Source organism: Oncorhynchus tshawytscha, linkage group LG06 (assembly GCF_018296145.1).
Source record: "Oncorhynchus tshawytscha isolate Ot180627B linkage group LG06, Otsh_v2.0, whole genome shotgun sequence".
In the NCBI taxonomy this organism is placed as follows: Eukaryota; Metazoa; Chordata; class Actinopteri; order Salmoniformes; family Salmonidae; genus Oncorhynchus; species Oncorhynchus tshawytscha.
Window position 1 is genome coordinate 70,721,939 of NC_056434.1, and position 19,537 is coordinate 70,741,475.

At 43.8% G+C, this 19,537-nt stretch overlaps 1 protein-coding gene and 1 long non-coding RNA gene across 2 annotated transcripts in view; one reads left to right on the forward strand and one right to left on the reverse strand.

Moving 5' to 3' along the window:
• The first annotated feature begins 8,094 nt into the window (after positions 1-8,094).
• The window catches only part of tp53bp2a (tumor protein p53 binding protein, 2a), a 52,132-nt gene continuing 40,689 nt past the window's right edge, over positions 8,095-19,537 (forward strand). The window contains 1 exon segment of the mRNA XM_042323588.1: positions 8,095-8,645. Coding sequence (XP_042179522.1) covers positions 8,619-8,645 — 27 coding nt within the window. The 5' untranslated portion in view covers positions 8,095-8,618.
• Positions 9,136-10,087, reverse strand: LOC112253014. The gene is made up of 2 exons (XR_002953923.2): positions 9,491-10,087; positions 9,136-9,361 (listed from the first exon to the last, which is right to left on the reverse strand). It is a non-coding gene; the product is annotated as an uncharacterized LOC112253014 (long non-coding RNA).

A 19,537-nucleotide genomic window follows, 5' to 3' on the forward strand; every position in this document is an offset into this window, starting at 1 on the left:
TGGTCAACTACAAACAAGCAAGATTTCTGACTCCCACAGACCTGTAACTTCTTCTTTAAGAGGCTCCTCTGTCCTCCACTCGTTACCTGTATTAATGGCACCTGTTTGAGCTTGTTATCAGTATAAAAGACACCTGTCCACAACCTCAAACAGTCACACTCCAAACTCCACTATGGCCAAGACCAAAGAGCTGTCAAAGGACACCAGAAACAAAATTGTAGACCTGCACCAGGCTGGGAAGACTGAATCTGCAGTAGGTAAGCAGCTTGGTTTGAAGAAATCAACTGTGGGAGCAATTATTAGGAAATGGAAGACATACAAGACCACTGATAATCTCCCTCGATCTGGGGCTCCACGCAAGATCTCACCCCGTGGTGAACCACACGGGGGACCTAGTGAATGACCTGCAGAGAGCTGGGACCAAAGTAACAAAGCCTACCATCAGTAACACACTATGCCGCCAGGGACTCAAATCCTGCAGTGCCAGACGTGTCCCCCTGCTTAAGCCAGTACATGTCCAGGCCTGTCTGAAGTTTGCTAGAGAGCATTTGGATGATCCAGAAGAAGATTGGGAGAATGTCATATGGTCAGATGAAACCAAAATATAACTTTTTGGTAAAAACTCAACTCATCGTGTTTGGAGGACAAAGAATGCTGAGTTGCATCCAAAGAACACCATACCTACTGTGAAGCATGGGGGTGGAAACATCATGCTTTTGGGCTGTTTTTCTGCAAAGGGACCAAGATGACTGATCAATGTAAAGGAAAGAATGAATGGGGCCATGTATCGTGAGATTTTGAGTGAAAACCTCCTTGGTTCAGCAAGGGCATTGAAGATGAAACGTGGCTGGGTCTTTCAGCATGACAATGATCCCAAACACACCGCCCGGGCAACGAAGGAGTGGCTTCATAAGAAGCATTTCAAGGTCCTGGAGTGGCCTCGCCAGTCTCCAGATCTCAACCCCATAGAAAATCTTTGGAGGGAGTTGAAAGTCCGTGTTGCCCAGCAACAGCCCCAAAACATCACTGCTCTAGAGGAGATCTGCATGAAGGTATGGGACAAAATACCAGCAACAGTGTGTGAAAACCTTGTGAAGACTTACAGAAAATGTTTGACCTCTGTCATTGCCAACAGAGGGTATATAACAAAGTATTGAGATAAACTTGTGTTATTGACCAAATACTTATTTTCCACCATAATTTGCAAATAAATTCATAAAAAATCCTACAATGTGATTTTCTGGAAATTGTTTTCTCATTTTGTCTGTCATAGTTGAAGTGTACCTATGATGAAAATTACAGGCCTCTCTCATCTTTTTAAGTGGGAGAACTTGCACAATTGGTGGCTGACGAAATACTTTTTTGCCCCACTGTATATACAGGGGGTACCAGCACAGAGTCAATGTGCGGGGGTACCGATGTCGAGGTAATTGAGGTAATATGTACATGTAGGTAGAGTTTTTAAAGTGACTATGCATAGATAATTACAGAGAGTAGCAGCAGCGTAGAAGGGGAAGGGGGGGGGGCAATGCAAATAGTCTGGGTAGCCATTTGATTAGCTGTTCGGGAGTTTTATTGCTTTGGGGTAGTTATTTAGAAGCCCCTTGGACCTAGACTTGGCGCTCCGGTACCGCTTGCCATTCGGTACCAGTGAGAACAGTCTATGACTCGGGTGGCTGGAGTCTTTGACAATTTTTAGGGCCTTCCTCTGACACAGCCTGGTATAGTGGTCCTGGATTGCAGGAAGCTAGGCCCCGGTGATGTACTGGAACATACGCACTACCCTCTGTAGTGCCTTGTGATAGGAGGCCGAGCAGTCGCCATACCAGACAGTGATGCAACCCGTCAGGATGCTCTCGATGCTGCAGCTGTAAAACCTTTTGTGGATCTGAGGACCCATGCCAAATATTTTCAGTCTCCTGAGGGGGAATAGGTTTTGTCGTGCCCTCTTCACAGCTGTCTTGGTGTGCTTGGACAATGTAAGTTTGTTGGTGATGTGGACACCAAGGAACTTGAAGCTCTCAACCTGCTCCACTACAGCCCCGTCAATGAGAATGGGGGCATGCTCGGTCCCCCTTTTCCTGTAGTCCACAATCATCTCCAATGTCTTGATCACGTTGAGGGAGAGGTTGTTGTCCTTGCACCACACGGTCAGGTCTCTGACCTCCTCCCTATAGACTGTCTCATCGTTTTCGGTGATCAGGCCTACCACCGTTGTGTCATCAGCAAACTAAATGATGGTGTTGGAGCCATGCCTGGCCATGCGTTCATGAGTGAACAGAGTACAGGAGGGGACTGAGCACGCACCCCTGAGTGGCCCCCGTGTTGAGGATCGGCGTGGCAGATGTGTTGTTACCTACCCTTACCACCTGGGGGCGGCCCGTCAGGATGTCCAGATTCCATGATGGTCTGCTTGAAACATGTTGGTATTACAGACTCAGACAGCAAGAGGTTGAAAATGTCAGTGAAGACACTTGCCAGTTGGTCAGCGCATGCATGGAACTGCTGATGCTCTCATGCATGTTTCAGTGTTTCTTGCCTTGAAGCGAGCATAGAAGTAATTTAGCTTGTCTGGTACGCTCGTGTCACTGAGCAGCTCTCGACTGTGCTTCACTTAGTAGTCTGTACTAATTTGTGAGTCCTGCCACATCCAATGAGCATCAGAGCCGGTTTAGTACGATTCGATCTTGGACCTGTATTGACACTTTGCCTGTTTGATCGTTCGTTGGAGGGCATAGCGGGATTTCTTATAAGCTTCCGGGTTAGAGCCTTGAAAGCGGCAGCTCTACCTTTTAGCTCAGTGCGAATGTTGCCTATAATCCATGGCTTTTGGTTGTAGTATGCACGTACAGTCACTTTTGGGGGGACGTCCTCGATGCACTTATTGATAAAGCCAGTGACTGATGTGGTGTAGTCCTCAATGCAATCAGAAGAATCCCAGAACATATTCCAGTCTGTGATAGCAAAACAGTCCTGTAGTGTAGCATCTGCTTCATCTGACCACTTTTTTATAGACTGAGTCACTGGTGCTTCCTGCTTTAATTTGTGCTTGTAAGCATGAATCAGGAGGATAGGATTATAGTCAGATTTGCCAAATGGAGGGCGAGGGAGAGCTTTGTATGTGTCTCTGTGTGTGGTGTGAAGGTGGTCTAGAATGATTTTCTCTCTGGTTGCACATTTAACATGCTGATAGAAATGAGGTAAAACTGATTTAAGTTTCCCTGCACTAAAGTCCCCGGACACTAGGAGCGCCACCACTTTGAAGAATATCAAATATCAAATATATTTTGATTTGTTTAACACTTTTTTGGTTACTACATGATTCCATATGTGTTATTTCATTATTCTACAATGTAAAGAATAGTAAAAATAAAGAAAAACCATTGAATAAGTAGGTGTCCAAACTTTTGACCAATACTGTAATTAAAGCAGTAAAAATAAATATTTTGTCATTCCTGTGGTATACGGTCTGATATACCACTGTTCTCAGCCAATCAGCATTCAGGGATCGAGCCACCCAGTTTATAATCTTTAAGAAACAATGGGTATATATCATTAATTTAATAATATATACTGCTATCTCTGGCTGCAAATGATAGACAACAGTTTGAGGTCTGAAAAAGGTGTTGAAAATTGGTCAAAGATGAGGTTAGAGATACCTCTCTGATAATCAGTGATTGGTATGCTATGCTTATGCTATGCAGGATGTTTAACTTGTGTGGATATATCCAACTCTCCATAGATGGGTTGACAACATCACGAACACGATGTACGTACTTCCATGGGGCAGAAGTCAGTGTGTTGTTGTGATTCTGGATGGCCAGATTGCTAGCAATGACTAGAATGACAAGAAACTGCCATGTGGGCATCGTAAATGGCTAGTTTTATCTTGTTATTAATAGCATGTCTTGTTTTGAGGTGTTTTGACTGATTTCCCGTCAATGCTAATATGGCTAAATTTCGCTAGCTTACCAACAACTTGTAATGATGTATTTTCAAAGTTTAATTTATGTATGTTTTCAATAAACATACAAGACGGAATATGTTGATAAAATGAGATGTGCAGGTGGACGAGTCGGTCAAGGAACGATTCGGACAAAGAGATCTATTGTATGACAAGCGACAGCCTGATTTACCTTTGACCTGGACTGAGTGTGAAGTAACCTCCTTCACTTCGTACGGTCCAGTCCACCTGGGATCCTGCCACTTTCTCTTGTGGACCTTGATCCTTACCCAGTCTCCGACCTTTACCCTTGGTTGCTCTGGATCTCCCGTCAGCTCCCCCCCATGGACTTTGTGTATCTGTTTGGAAAGAGCTGCGGACAGTTCCGTCAATTTTCTTACATAGTCAGTCATACCTATCTGGTGTACATCAAGAGGGGGCATATGACCTCCCTCTCTTGGTGGACCTGGCATTACTCTTCCTGTCATTATTTAGTGGGGTGAGAGATGAGTCCCTGCCCCAGGTGATGACCTCATGGCCATCAACGCCAGTGGCAGGGCCTCCACCCATGTCAGTTTTGTACCTGCACACACCTTGGCTATCTTAGCCTTCAGAGACTAATATCGCTCCTTGGTTCCCCTCTATGTTCTCTGTACACACTGGATGTGCAGGAGGTGGGGGTTCCCCTCCCCTCTGACTTCAAGCTGCTCCCGTTGCCCCCTGCTCCATCTATGAATGGATTCCTCGTGTGGCCACTGGGGCGGAGCTGTTCTCGCATAGATCGAGGGGCATGCATGTCAGATGGCCCTGGTGTGCACCTTTGTGCACCCCCTGGTGTGGAGTAACCCTATGGGCCAGGCTTTAATTCTTCACACTCCAGGTGGCCCCCTTTGATCAACGTATCCCCTTGGAGTACTCCTTCTTTTACAAGGAACACAGGGGCCTGTGTTGACGCGGGCCCGGCCCTTTTCCCCTTATCAGTATAAGGTGGAGGCAAATTTGATAGGACTGGGTAAAGGGGTCGGGTCGTTGAGGGCACATGTGTTGGCGGGGCAGAGGGAAATGGATTTGGCGCCATCTCCTGGTGGTGGTCCGTCTGCTCATCTTCCCCTTGTGAGGGAGTGGCCACCCCCATCATTTCCGTTTTTTTATTCAGTTGTGCTCTTAGCGCCTCTTCGATGGCCCAAGTTCCTATCTTCAGTTCCACTTCTGCCCTTTCTCTCTGTTTAGTCCCTTTTTCTTGATGACTCCGCCTCCGTCCCAGTGACTATCCCCATGATTTCCGGTTTAGTTTTCAGTTGTGCTCTGTGGATCTCCTCAACAGCCCAAGTGCCTATTTTGAATTCAGCTTCTGCTCTTTCTCTGTCTTTGTCCCTTCCTTCTTAAATACATGCAGCTTGTTCTGTTCTATCTCTTTGTCTTTAGCTTCCTGTAATGCTTCACGCAACTCGCCTTCCATTGTGCTAAGCTGGACCCTATTTGGCGTTCCCCCTACTAAATAACCTGCCTGTGTCCACTTCAACTTCAACCCTTCCCAAACCTTCTTTATTGACTTCCACTGTTCCTTTCCTCCTGACCTATCTTGCATACGTTGGTCTAGAAAATCATTGAATTTTAATTTGGGAGGTTGCGGAGTCGCCATTTTGAGTTTTTAGAAATATTTTGCACACTATCTGAATATACTTAGCTCGTCACTAGCTCACACCAGTGATGTATTCTTAGGAGACACTATTACTCGTACTCTGCCTTAACTCAGAGCTTCTCCGTCATATATCCAGAATTTACATTAATAATGGTTCAATGATTGATAAGTACTTTTAGAATTTAGGAAATAATAGCAGGGTCTTGTGAAACTCTGTTTACATTTATTCTATAGTCGATACACGAATATTCTTACATGCACATAGCATTAGAACAACATATTTTGCGACGTCACACAATTGTACATTTATCACATCAATTCAGACCAAACACAAAGCGGACTTTTCAGTCCAACATATATTAATCTTTTGTAGACACCTCACCGGTCACAAGCCTGGCTATTGGTTAAACCTCACCGGTCACAAGCCTGGCTATTGGTTATATCTATGCCTAATTAGAGATTCAATATATATTAACATTTTGTAGACACCTCACCGGTCACAAGCCTGGCTATTGGTTAAATCTATGCCCAATTATAGATCACCTTACCGGACACAAGCCGGACCGGACACTAGCCGGACTATCGGTAGCAACTCTATATTGACTATTTTATTCCTGACCGGTCTCAGCCGGACCGGACACAAGCCGGACTATCGGAATATTCTATATTTATTGTTAGTTATCCCTGACCGGACACAAGCCGGACCCTCGGGTTATTCTAGGTCTACTATTACTTATCCCTGACCGGACACAAGCCGGACCCTCGGGTTATTCTAGGTCTACTATTACTTATCCCTGACCGGACACAAGCCGGACCGGACACTAGCCGGACTATCGGTAGCAACTCTATATTGACTATTTTATTCTAGGTCTACTATCGGAATATTCTATATTTATTGTTCCCTGACCGGACACAAGCCGGACCCTCGGGTTATTCTAGGTCTACTATTACTTATCCCTGACCGGACACAAGCCGGACCCTCGGGTTATTCTAGGTCTACTATTACTTATCCCTGACCGGACACAAGCCGGACCCTCGGGTTATTCTAGGTCTACTATTACTTATCCCTGACCGGACACAAGCCGGACCCTCGGGTTATTCTAGGTCTACTATTACTTATCCCTGACCGGACACAAGCCGGACCCTCGGGTTATTCTAGGTCTACTATTACTTATCCCTGACCGGACACAAGCCGGACCCTCGGGTTATTCTAGGTCTACTATTACTTATCCCTGACCGGACACAAGCCGGACCCTCGGGTTATTCTAGGTCTACTATTACTTATCCCTGACCGGACACAAGCCGGACCCTCGGGTTATTCTAGGTCTACTATTACTTATCCCTGACCGGACACAAGCCGGACCCTCGGGTTATTCTAGGTCTACTATTACTTATCCCTGACCGGACACAAGCCGGACCCTCGGGTTATTCTAATTACCACATATGTTTACTTCACTGTCATTCTCATGTCATTTATGCATAGAAATTTAATCAAGAATTCATACTCACACCCGGTAATACTGATCAAAATTTAGATAGACTATACGACAATATGCAAAGTTTGACTTAACAGGTTTTGCCTACCTTATTTATGGTCGACCTTGAGATCAGTTTCCCGAGTTGAGCAGAATTGTTGTCCTCCCCCGAATTGACACTCGTCCTCCTCGAATCGTCCTTTCACCAACTCGCCCCCTCACACCCACATCAACCACTCTGGACTGGGTCTTTAGTAAACCATCCTCTGCTACCAAGTTTCTGTTGATAACTGGGATGTGCAGGTGAGTGAGCCGGTCAAGGATCGATTCGGACAAAGCGGTAGATTGTATGACAAGCGACAGTTTATTCAGAGTAAAGATATCTGGTACAGCGTGCACGGGCTCAGTCAAGTAACTCCGAGTGAGCTAAAAGAGGAAGAGCCCCTAATACAGTTTGTTTACATGTTTTATACAGCACAGAAAGTAGGTTGAGTCTTGAAGTCCTGGTTCTCTGGTTGGATCAGGTCCAGGCGTAGCTCCCGATGATTGGCTCCTGCAGCCCATTGCTTCAGCCGTTGCTCAATGTCCTTGTTGTTTTCCTGAGAGAACTACTATTACCACAACACAATCCAAAATAACATTTTAGAAATATTACATAGGCCTATTTTGAAGCTACTGATTTGTTTTAATGACAAAAACATACATTATGAGGTTGTATAGTTTATGTTTTTGTCATTTAAAAACATCAGTAGCTTCAAAATAGGCCTACGCAATATCATTTAAATCTCTGTCTGGCTGTCTGTGAAACAGGTGGACAAAGGAAGGTTCTGTTCGGCAGAAATGATCAAGCGGGGAGGTCAAGGTGGTCCAACCATAGAGGTCCAACTCAGCTGACTCCTGGGCTGAGAAGATGTCATGTCATGTTGACTGGCCATGGAAAGGTGAGATTCATTACACTCTCAACCCAGTAGGTGGGGATAGATTCACAGTCCGAAACCAGGCGGAGCTTACATTCCAATGGGATGAGTTACATCCCCCTACGTCACTCCTGGGAAAACTGCGATCACTCATTCGAACTACGCTGTTAGCGGTGTTTCAGGGCTGATAGGCACCTACAGCTTCAGGAAACTATCGCAAAAAAATATATATATATCAAATACATCGTACATTATCGTGTTATTTGATCGGTTTTAGTAATGGCAATAATTTAATAGAGTTTTGAACGCAACGCGTTTCCGAATGCGACTACCAACTTCCAAGCGATGCAATCGCCACTGAAAACTTTCATTTCAAAGAGGCCTTGTATTTTTTTATTTACAACAGGTCCACGGCATATGCGGAGAGGAGACTGATTAGGCTATGCAGCCTACGAAATACATGTAGTTATCTTTGGTTTATTTTACAGCCAAAGTTACTTAAGTTACTTTCAATAACAAGAAGAGACAACTCATCGACTGGTTTATCGGACAGGATACCGGACAGGATCAGGATTAAAAAGCAATCGAACGCCTTCAGTTTTCCTCGAAACTACGAGCCAAGGAATTCCAAATCTGGTTAAATGCGGTACGAGGCTAAAATGATGCCGGTGAGAGTTTCTAGTTTCTGTATTACAGGGCTATTTGCTTGTCATACGTTGAGTTTCTACAGCAACATAGGCTAGTTGATAGACTACGTAACATTGTAGCGCACTCCAGTTGCAGGCATTACATTGATGTACTTGCTGGTTACTTTTTTGCGATATCCATTTTCGATAAATGTGTTTTCAGCCATAAAGGAATACTCAAGTTACACTACACATTACAATTTACACTTGGGGATGATGCAACCTAAGGTTTGGCTACCAAAGACTCATGAAGGAAACTATAGAATTTCAACAGATTATCAAATATTGTTTCATCTCTTAAGAAACGGAGTATTGGTGTTTTTTTTGTATAGCCTCTTATAAGCTAAAATATTTTATGCAGGAAACCTTTATAAATGTTGTATTCACTAGGTAGTAGTTGTTGTTCTCATTGAATAACCCATCCTACACAGCTCTGAGGATTTGCATAGTAGTCTAATTTGATGCCCAATCACCCCAGTGTCTACATGTATATGTCCATGTGCAATTTTTTTTTTTTTTCAAAATATCATTATATCCTAAAATCAGATAGTTTTGACACAGAATTTGAATATTGTGGTCACTGTTTTTCCTTAAACAAGGCACCCAGCAGCTTTGAACCTGGACCCCTGCCAACATAATGATAGGTCTAGTCCTTTTGCTGCAGTGCTGAGCTCCATCTCTCAGTACTTCTTTTAAATCTAGAGAAAAAAAGAGGAGCAGAGCTAGGGGCAGGAGGCGGTATAGAAAACATCTTGAAATTATGTCTGGGACTGTTGTATATTTAAATGCCAGGCTAAGTTCCGAACTGACACTGACTGTATAGGTACCTAGGTTCTGGTGCCAAGTCCACGCGTGTCTGTGACCACTCTGGATGGCACCAGCAGGTAAACATTCAGGATGAAAGGAAAGTTCTTCAGGTTGTGCTTGATTGTCCCCCAGGAGTAGTCAGGACCTGTAGTCTTAGGAATGCTTCTTTTCTGATGGGTTTTCCCTGAAATCCACTGCAACAATACGTACATGGATGTCAATGCCAGAAGTAAAATGTTACTGTGATGAAGATGTTTCACCGAATCACTTTGTCATCATTTGTGTGTAATCATGTGAGTGTGGATCTGTGTGTGTGTGTGTGTGTGTACCTAACACACATACAAACACTACTGTGTTTATCTTAGTATGACTGTACATATTGGTAGCCTACAGTGTGTGCTTCTCGCCCCCTCATTTTCCAGTAACTTATCTGGATAACTGGATGAGTCATGTTCTCAGGCGGCAGTGACCGAGTGCTCTCAGAATGACTCCTGTCTGCGAAGATATGACCTAGCTCCACTATTCACACCCAGCCATTTGTTATCGCCAACCTCCATTCACATGGACATCAATATCAATCCTTATCCTTACCACGCCATGTTTCCATGGCGGAGACCTTTGCCCTGTTGCTGTGTGTGCGCAAGCGTGTGTGGTGTGTTATCTAGTCCTTTAACGTGTCTACTCTGTGCTATTACCTCTTCCACCTGCACATCGACTCGGTACCGGTACCCTGTGTACAGTCACAGTCAAATGCTTGGACACACCTACTCTTTCAAGGGTTTTTCTTTATTTTTTACTATTTTCTATAATAGTAAATAATAACATAGACGTAACAACTATGAAATTACACATGGGATCATGTAGTAACCAAAAAGTGTTTTAGATTCTTGAAAGTAGCCACCCTTTGCCTTTGTGCAAATCTGTCAATCTTAGCATTCCCTGGAATGAGTGGGTGTGTCCAAACTTTTGACTGGTACTGTATATAGCCAAGTAATCGTTACTCTTTGTGTATTTATTCCTCGTGTTATTATCATGTTTCTATTCTTTTAAAAATGTTTTTCTCTCTGCATTGTTGAGAAGGGCCTGTAAGTAAGCATTTCACAGTTAGTCGAGCATTTGTCAAATAACATCTGATTTCATCAGTACGTTTAGCACAATCGGCACAATCCCCATCACAATAGAACCACATTGGAACATGAAGTATTGTCTGTGCTTGCACAATGAATGTCCCCTGGACCTGTATGTACTGTTCAGTGCTCTGTTGTAGATATAATGTAGCAGCGTCATGGGTGGCTGGGGAAGGGGGAGGGCGGTAAAGAAGGCTCCCTGTTTTCGGAGGACAATGGGCCCAGGGACTCTTTATGACACGGTGTAGAAGAGGACATTGTGTCCTGTCTCTCTATGATAAGAGATGCTCTCTGTTTTTTTTTCTTTTCTTGTACCATTGTGGATGCAGGCTAGTTGTAGACGACGGTTTTACTATGATGTTTCCTTATCTCCTGTCCAGCCAAGCTCTGTGTACAGCTAGCAGTGATTTACACATTTGGTCTTGAGCCGATGTTTACAAAGTGTTGTGATCAAAGCTAATGTTTTTTGTTGTTGTTGTAGGGTTTCTGTTAGGGAGGTTGGTGTGATGTGAATTGATTACAACCAACCTATGACAGTTTTGGAGGCCATTGAGGTGAAACTCTGGTTAGGCTATAGGCCTATCCTTTAATGGCCAAATGTCTTATTTTTAAAAAAAGGGACAAGTATTTTGTCACAATGACTTCTTAGACCTATACACATTTGTTCCTTAACAGTAATGTGTTCAATGTTGACCTAAACATATTGTCTTAATCAATAGCAACCACACAAGACTAATGGGGTGACGTTGTGGGCAGCCCTGCTTGACTTTGCTGTGTGTCAACAGAGACCTGAAGAGATTTTCTCTCTGTGACCACTGACTGGCTTTGTGTTGACTCTCTGGGAGGGCCCCTTCTTACGCAACACCTGACATTCACACCAGTCAGGTGGAGGTTGGCTCAGTTATATGAGGGAGATCCAAGGACATGCAGTATGTCCATGTGTACACAAGGACCTCGCTTGGAATGATCGCTGGACCGTAACGAATCGGCTCCTTAAGGCTAGTGGTAAGAAATGCCTTTTAATTTGAAAAAATGGGCCTAGTGCTGGATGGATGTGGTTTGTAGAGGAATGAGTTTATTAGGCCTTATATGCAGATATTCAAATCTAAAGTCTCCAGCTGTACAGTACATGACACACTGAGATATGGCGTCAGTGATACATGTTCTGAGCGGGTGTCCTCTTTGTAGTGGCTTATTGAGAGTGGATATGGGTGTAACTTCTGAAGCAGACCCGTCAGAGGAAGAGAGAAGGCACAAGCACCATAGAATCACCTGACCTGGCGTCCTCTTACCTGCGCTAGAATCCAGTTGATTGACTTGACGTCCTTGGTGGATCCAGGTGAAAAGGGGTAAGGATGTTTAGAGTGGCTGTACTGTAGAGCGATTGAGAGACAGTGAGGATATTGTGTAATGTCAGGGGCAGTAATCCTAGGCCACCCATAGGGATGAGAGAGGTCAGAGTTGAGCACTGTCGCAGCCAGGGGTGGTCGGAGGATTTACCTGAAAGTAGGCCTACGCTTCTGGGAAACGCATTGTGTCCCTCGCTCACTCACCTGCGCCAGTGATCTCTTTAAACTTGCCCCTGCTCATTCCAAATTGGCCCTAATAAATATATTATAATGTGTCCCTTCTAAAACATGGGATTGTGTTTGTTGCTCAGCTTAATACCAGTTTGTCAAGGATAGGAAAGGGAAGATTATGGATAGAAGTTGGCTCATTCTGCTTAATGTGGCCCCCATTTCTCTCATCTCTCACAGGAAGCTCATAGTTGAATCTCTCATCACAATACGATATGCAGGATGGAGAGACCAGGAAAGGATGAGTTTAGAGGGAAACATGGTGCAGTGCAGACCTGGATGGGAGGTTATGCTGAATTTAAGTAGGGAGTGATGTAGCCTACTGCAGACTACAGCACAAGCTGTTGCAGCGGAGTTGTGTACCACAGGCTACCGCTCTCACCAATTACATTTTCTTTTCCGTCTTCCCCTGTAGTGGAGGTAGATTAAAAGGAATAATGTATAGAGGATTCTGCCTTGTGTTTTTGAAGTACTGCCTGGCTGGAGCGGAGTCAAGTCTTCAGGCCCAGAGTTCTGCAGAGAGGACGGAAGGTAAGACGGACAGACAGACAAAGGCACGGAGATGCAGTCTTGATGCAGTCTCTTGATTTCTTAGAGGGGGCTCGCTCAACAAGACCTAGTTGGCTCACTTGCTTACCCCAGCAATATCTGTAATGGACAGAGAAGGGTGTGTGTGTCTGTGCGCTTGCATGTGTGTGAGGCCTGGCAGCACTCCGTAGGTATCTCTGACTACACTACACGACCAAAAGTATGTGGACGCCTGCTCGTCGAACATCTCAATCCAGATCTTAGGCAGTAATATGGAGTTTGTCCTCCCTTTGCCGCTATAAGAGCCTCCACTCTTCTGGGAAGGCTTTCCGCTAGATGTCGGAACATTGCTGCAGGGACTAGCTTCCATTCAGCCATGAGCCATGAGTGAGGTTGAGCACTGTTGTTGGGGCGATTAGGCCTGTCTCACAGTTGGTGTTTCGATTCATCCCAAAGGTGTAAGATGAAGTTGAGGTCAGGGCTCTGTGCAGGCCAGTCAAGTTCTTCCACACCGGTCTCGACAAATACTTTCTGTATGGACCTCACTTTGTACATGGGGGTATTGTCATGTTGGAACAGGAAAGGGCCTTCCCCAAACTGTTGCCACAAAGTTGGAAGCACAGAATTAGTCTAGAATGCCATTGTATGCTGTAGCTTTAAGATTTCCATTCACTTGAACCAAGGGGCCTAGCCTGAACCATGAAAAACAGCCCCAGACCATTTTTCCTCCTCCACCAAACTTTACACTTGACACTCTGCATTCGGGCAGGTAGTGTTCTCCTGGAATCTGCCAAACCCAGATTAGTCCGCCGGACTGCCAGATGGTGAAGCGTGATTCATCACTCCAGAGAATGCATTTCCACTGCTACAGAGTCCAGTGGCGGTGCGCTTGGCATTGCACTTTTTGATCTTAGGCTTGTGTGCGGCTGCTCGGCCATGGAAATCCATTTCATGGAGCTCCTGATTGAACATTTCTTGTGCTGATGTTGCTTCCAGAGGCAGTTTGGACCTCGGTAGTGAGTTTTGCAACCGAGTTTTGCGATATTTGTAACACTAGGGCACTCGGCGGTCCCGTTCTGTGAGCTTGTGTGGCCTTCCCCTTGGCGGGTGAGCCGTTGTTGCTCGTAGATGTTTCCACTTCACAATAACAGCACTTAACATTTGACCGAGGCAGCTCAAGCAGGACAGAAATTTGACAAACAAAACTTTTGAACTTTTAATTTTTTTTGCAAATGTATTAAAAATAATCTGAAATATCACATTTACATAAGTATTCAGACCCTTCACTCAGTACTTTGTTGAAGCACTTTTGCAGTGATTACAGCCTCAAGTATTTTTGGGTATGACGCCACAAGCTTGGTACCCCTGTATTTGGGGGTGTTTCTTCCATTATTTTCTTCAGATCCTCTCAAGCTCTGTCAGGTTGGATGGGGAGTGTTGCTGCACTGCTATTTTCAGGGCTCTTCAGAGATGTTTGATCGGTTTCTGCCTTGTCCCAAAGCCTCCTGTGTTGTCTTGGCTGAATGCTTAGGGTAGTTGTCATGTTGGAAGGTGAACTGTCGTCCCAGTCTGAGGACCTGAGCACTCTGGAGCAGGTTTTCATCGTAGACCTCTCTGTACTTTGCTCCGTTCATTTTTCCCCTTGATCCTGACTAGTCTCCCAGTCCCTGCTGCTGAAAAACATCCCCACATCATGATGATGATGCGGCCACCACTATGCTTCACCGTAGGGATGGTGCTAGGCTTACTCCAGATGTGATGCTTGGCATTCAGGCCAAAGAGTTCAGTCTTGGTTTCATCAGACCTTTAGGTGCCTTTTGGCAAACTCAAAGTGGGCTGTCATGTGCCTTTTTCCTGAGGAGTGGCTTCCGTCTGGCCACTCTACCACAAAGGCCTGTTTGGTGGAGTGCTGCAGAGATGGTTGTCCTTCCGGAAGGTTCTCACATCTCCACAGATGAACTCTAGAGCTCTGTCAGAGTGATCATCGGGTTGTTGGTCACCTCCCTGACCAAGGCCCTTCTCCCCCATTTGGCTGGGTGGCCAGCTCTAGGAAGAGTCTATGTGGTTCCAAACTTCTTACATTTTAGAATGATGGAGGCCACTGTTTTCATGGGGGCCTTCAATCGTGTACAATTGTTTTGGTACCCTTCCCCAGATCTGTGCCTCAACACAATCCTGTCTCGGAGCTCTACGGACAATTCTTTTGACCTCATGGCTTCGTTTTTTTTTCTCTGACATGCACTGTCAACTATGGGATCTCATATAGACAGGTGTGTGCCTTTCCAAATCATGTCCAATCATTTGAATTTAGCACAAGTGAACTCCAATCAAGTTGTAGAAACATCTCAAGGATGATCAATGGAAACAGGATGCACCTGAGATCAATTTCAAGTTTCATTGCAAAGGGTCTGAATACTTATGTAAATCAGATATTTTTTTTTTGTTTGTTTTTTTGCAAAGATCTCTGAAACCCTGTTTTTGCTTTGTCATGGGGTGTTGTGTGTAGATTGAGGGAACAAAAATTGTTAATCCATTTTAGAATAAGGCTGTAACGTAACAATGTGGCATAGGGGAAGGGGTTTGAATGCTTTCCGAATGCACTGTATAGTGTATTTATGCACACACAGTGGTATTGACGTTTGCTCTTTATGCAAGCCTTTCATTTTGCTAGTTACTTTGACATTGAAGTCTAACTCTATTACTGTGCCTCATGTTTAGCCCTGAGGATCTTATAATGAAAACTGCCAAGGGGACAGTTTTGATACCCCCATCTCGCTCTCTCTCTCTCTCATGCTAACTCAATAAAAGAGACATTTAATTTCGTACTAGAGGAGAATGACATGCACTGGTATTGGCCCCTACAGGTAGATGGTAGTGTGTGTGAGGAAAGGTTAAAAATGGACTGTTATAATGATATCAAATTTTCTTGCGAATGCGGTTAGGCTACCCTCACCTTTTTACAAATCATGTTGTAGATTATGTGTGTGTCTATGTGTCTCTCTCTCTCTCCCTGTCTGTCTGTCTCCCGCGCTTCTATGTAGTAGAGCACGTGTGCGTTATCTGTGTGAGTGGCATGCACACACACTAACCTCCTACTTCCTGTAATTGTCTATGTTGTGTTTATGTTTAAACAGCATGCCTAGACAACTGGAGAGGCCTGATAAGCCCATTCCCACCCAGGAACCTGCCCAAAACCACTGGTGCAGGGTCTACTCATTTCCCATCCCTTAATGGTTAATGTTAGGATTGGGGGTGAGTCAATCTGATGTTAGAGCAAGGCACTCCGTACCTCAAGCCCCTTAGTCTAGGCAACATGACAAGCTCAATGTAGTTGAAAGTTTACACACACACACACACCCCCCAGGGTCATGTTTGAAGGGTTACATTAGTGTCATCAGCAGTGGTAGCTCCTCAGAAGTGCTTTCATAGAATGAATCCCAGACGGACAGGGTTTGATGTTGTTTTGCTACCATTGGCTTTCATCAGGCAGACCAATTCCTGTCTAATCACAACAGGATGTTGGGTGCACCTGCTATCTATTTGACTGGCAGCTGGCACTCTTAGAAACAACCCTTTTTCCTCAAGCGGGGAATGCAGCACAGCATGTGGTCTGGGTAATACTGACGCTGCTACACTCTCTATCCTGGGTGATGGTGTCAAGGTTTAGACTAGTATATAGCAAGGATTTTGTGGCGTGCTTTTATGTGGCTTGGGTTAATTGTTTTCTTACTGAATAGGCATATCAGTTGACTTTGGCCGACTTGTCTTAGATCTTTTTCCTGTGCTTTGTTATACAGCTGGAGTTATTGTTGCTTAATAGTCTTATCAGGTTTTTATTGACCTGTGTTTGTTTCTCTGGCTGTGGTGTTTATGACTTACAATTTTGAGTCCATACATTTTCATACTGGTCCCCCTTGGCAATCAAACCCACAACCCTGGCGTTACAACCGCCATGCTCTACCAACTGAGCTACACAGGACAATGAATATTTAATACTCACTAGGGTAGTCTCAAAACCACTCTCCGTACTTTAGTTTAACATTCTCCTCTAGCGTTTGTATGAACTTGAACATGATTATAGGCAATGTTGTATAAAAGAGAAATGAGCATAAATAGAAAATATTTTTATGATATTAAGGTACATAAATTGAATATGTGCTAGCTGTTGGTAACGGCTTTCCCATTAGAACAAATGGGCAATTTACTAGACATTTTATGCCAGTACAGTATATTTCTATGACCCACCCCTCCTCTCTATAATCTCTCACACCTCTCCTTTACGGCTGTGGCGGACATGACGTTTTCACAGCTGGTTATTGTCATGGAAAAGACTGCTGGTCTTACGGTAGTATCTCCAGGCTTACACAAACAAAAGCTGCATACAAGCCTCTGATGGGCGCATTTGGAACTTCTACATTTAAAAGGTATAATTGAATATACACCGTCACAATAAATCAGTTTTTGATTTTAGTCAGGTCTAAAGAAACATTATGATAGGAAGAAAATGTATTTCAAAAGAACAGAGTATGAGTTGGCCTACTGCAGGGGTCGGCAACCTAACGCAAAAAAAGTTTGGACACCTACTCATTCCAGGGTATTTCTTTATTTGTACTATTTGCTACATTGTAGAATAATAGTGAAGACTTCAAAACGATGAAATAACACATATGGAATCATGTAGTAACCAAAAAAGCAGGAACAGCTCAAATAAGCAAAAACAAACGACAGTCCATCATTACTTTAAGACATGAAGGTCAGTCAATGCGGAAAAGGTCACGAACTATGAACGTTTCTTCAAGTGCAGTCGCAAAAACCAAGCGCAATGATGAAACTGGCTCCCTTGAGGACAGCCATAGGAAAGGAAGACCCAGAGTTACCTCTGCTTTAGAGGATAAGTTCATTAGAGTTACTAGCCTCAGAAATTGCCGCCCAAATAAATGCTTCACAGAGTTCCAGTAACACACATTTCAATATCAACTGTTCAGAGGAGACTGTAAAACAGGCCTTCATGGTCGAATTGCAGCAAAGAAACCACTACTAAAGGACACCGATAAGAAGAGACTTGCTTTGGTCAAGAAACACGAGCAATGGACATTAGACCGGTGTAAATCTGTCCTTTGGTTTAATGAGTCCAAATTTGAGATTTTTGGTTCCAACCGCCATGTCTTTGTGAGACGCAGAGTAGGTAAAGGGATGATCTCCGCATGTGTAGATACCACCATGAATCATGGATTAGGAGGTGGGATGGTGTTGAGATGCTTTGCTGGTGACAATGTCTGAGATTTAAAAACTTTTTTTTAAAATTCAAGGCACACTTAACCAGCATGGCTTCCACAGCATACTGCAGCAATATGCCATCCCATCTGGTTTGCGCTTAGTCCCACTATCATTTGTTTTTCAACAGTACAATGTCCCAACACATCTTCAGGCTGTGTGAGGGTTATTTGACCAAGAAGGAGAGTAATGGAGTGCTACATCAGATGACCGGGCCTCCACAATCACCCGACCTCAACCCAAATGAGAGGGTTTGGGATGAGTTGGACTGCAGAGTGAAGGAAAATTAGCCAACAAGTGCTCAGCACATGTGGGAACTCCAAGACTGATGGAAATACATTACTCATGAAGCTGGTTGAGAGAATGCCAAGAGTCTGCAAGTCTGTCAAGGCAAAGGGTGGCTACTTTGAAGAATCTAAAATATGAAATATATTTTGATTTGTTTAATACTTTTTTGCTTACTACATGATTCCATATGTGTTATTTCATAGATTTGATGTCTTCACTATTATTCTAAAATGTAGAAAATAGTCCAAATAAAGGAAAACCCTTGAATGAGTAGACTTGTCCAAACTTTTGACTGGTACTGTATGTTCCTAACCAGTTTATATTTGCAATACGACACCTCGGGGGTTTGTGGTATATGGCCAATATACTACAGTTAAGGGCTGTATCCAGACACTCCGCGTTGGCCATATACCACACCCCCTCGGGCCTTATTGCTCAAATAAACTTATAAATGCCTCATGAGACGGTTGGAAAAAAATTCCAGGTGAAGCTGGTTGAGAGAATGCCAAGCGTGCGCAAAGCTGTCATCAAAGCAAAGGGTGGCTAAGAATCTTAAATATAAATAATTGTTTAAACACTTGTTTTACTACCTGATTCCATATGTGTTATTTCATAGTTTTGATGTCTTTACTATTATTCTACAGTTTGATTTTATAAACTGGAGAAAATAATTGAAATTGCATGCATTAGTTTCGAAATTGCATTGGTATTCACTGTAATGTTGTAGTTCCCAACATATGTCAACCCTGATTAGCCAATAGGCTTTCATGATTTTGCAGGAGTTTCATATTATTAATTCAAAACCAAGGCAGCACTGAAGATGAAAGATTTGTTTTCAGGTAGCTAGCAAGCCTTTTTTTGTTAATTAAAAAAGTTCAGGGTGCAAAATGTCATCAAGGAAATAAGGTAAGACACTCATTTATTGCCACTTAGACAAAGGACTATGGATTAGTTTTACTGAAGGACCGGTCTGTTTGCTCTCTCTGTTATAAAACTGTTGATTTGTTGGATATGAAGTGTACGGAATTATTTTGAAACGAGACATGAGGGAAAAGTTAAAGGATGAGGCGGACAAGGTTGAAGGAATCAAGAGGGCCGTGTCCAGGTATGAAAAGCAAAGCTTTGTGTTCACAAATCTATATGCAGTCAAAAAGCAAGCTACAGAGGGATCTACAAAGTGCATCGCATTGAATGAATCATCACCTTAGAAAGCGCTGTTCATTTTGTCACATTAGGCTTTGAAACAACATCCACAACTACCATGTTTTACTCC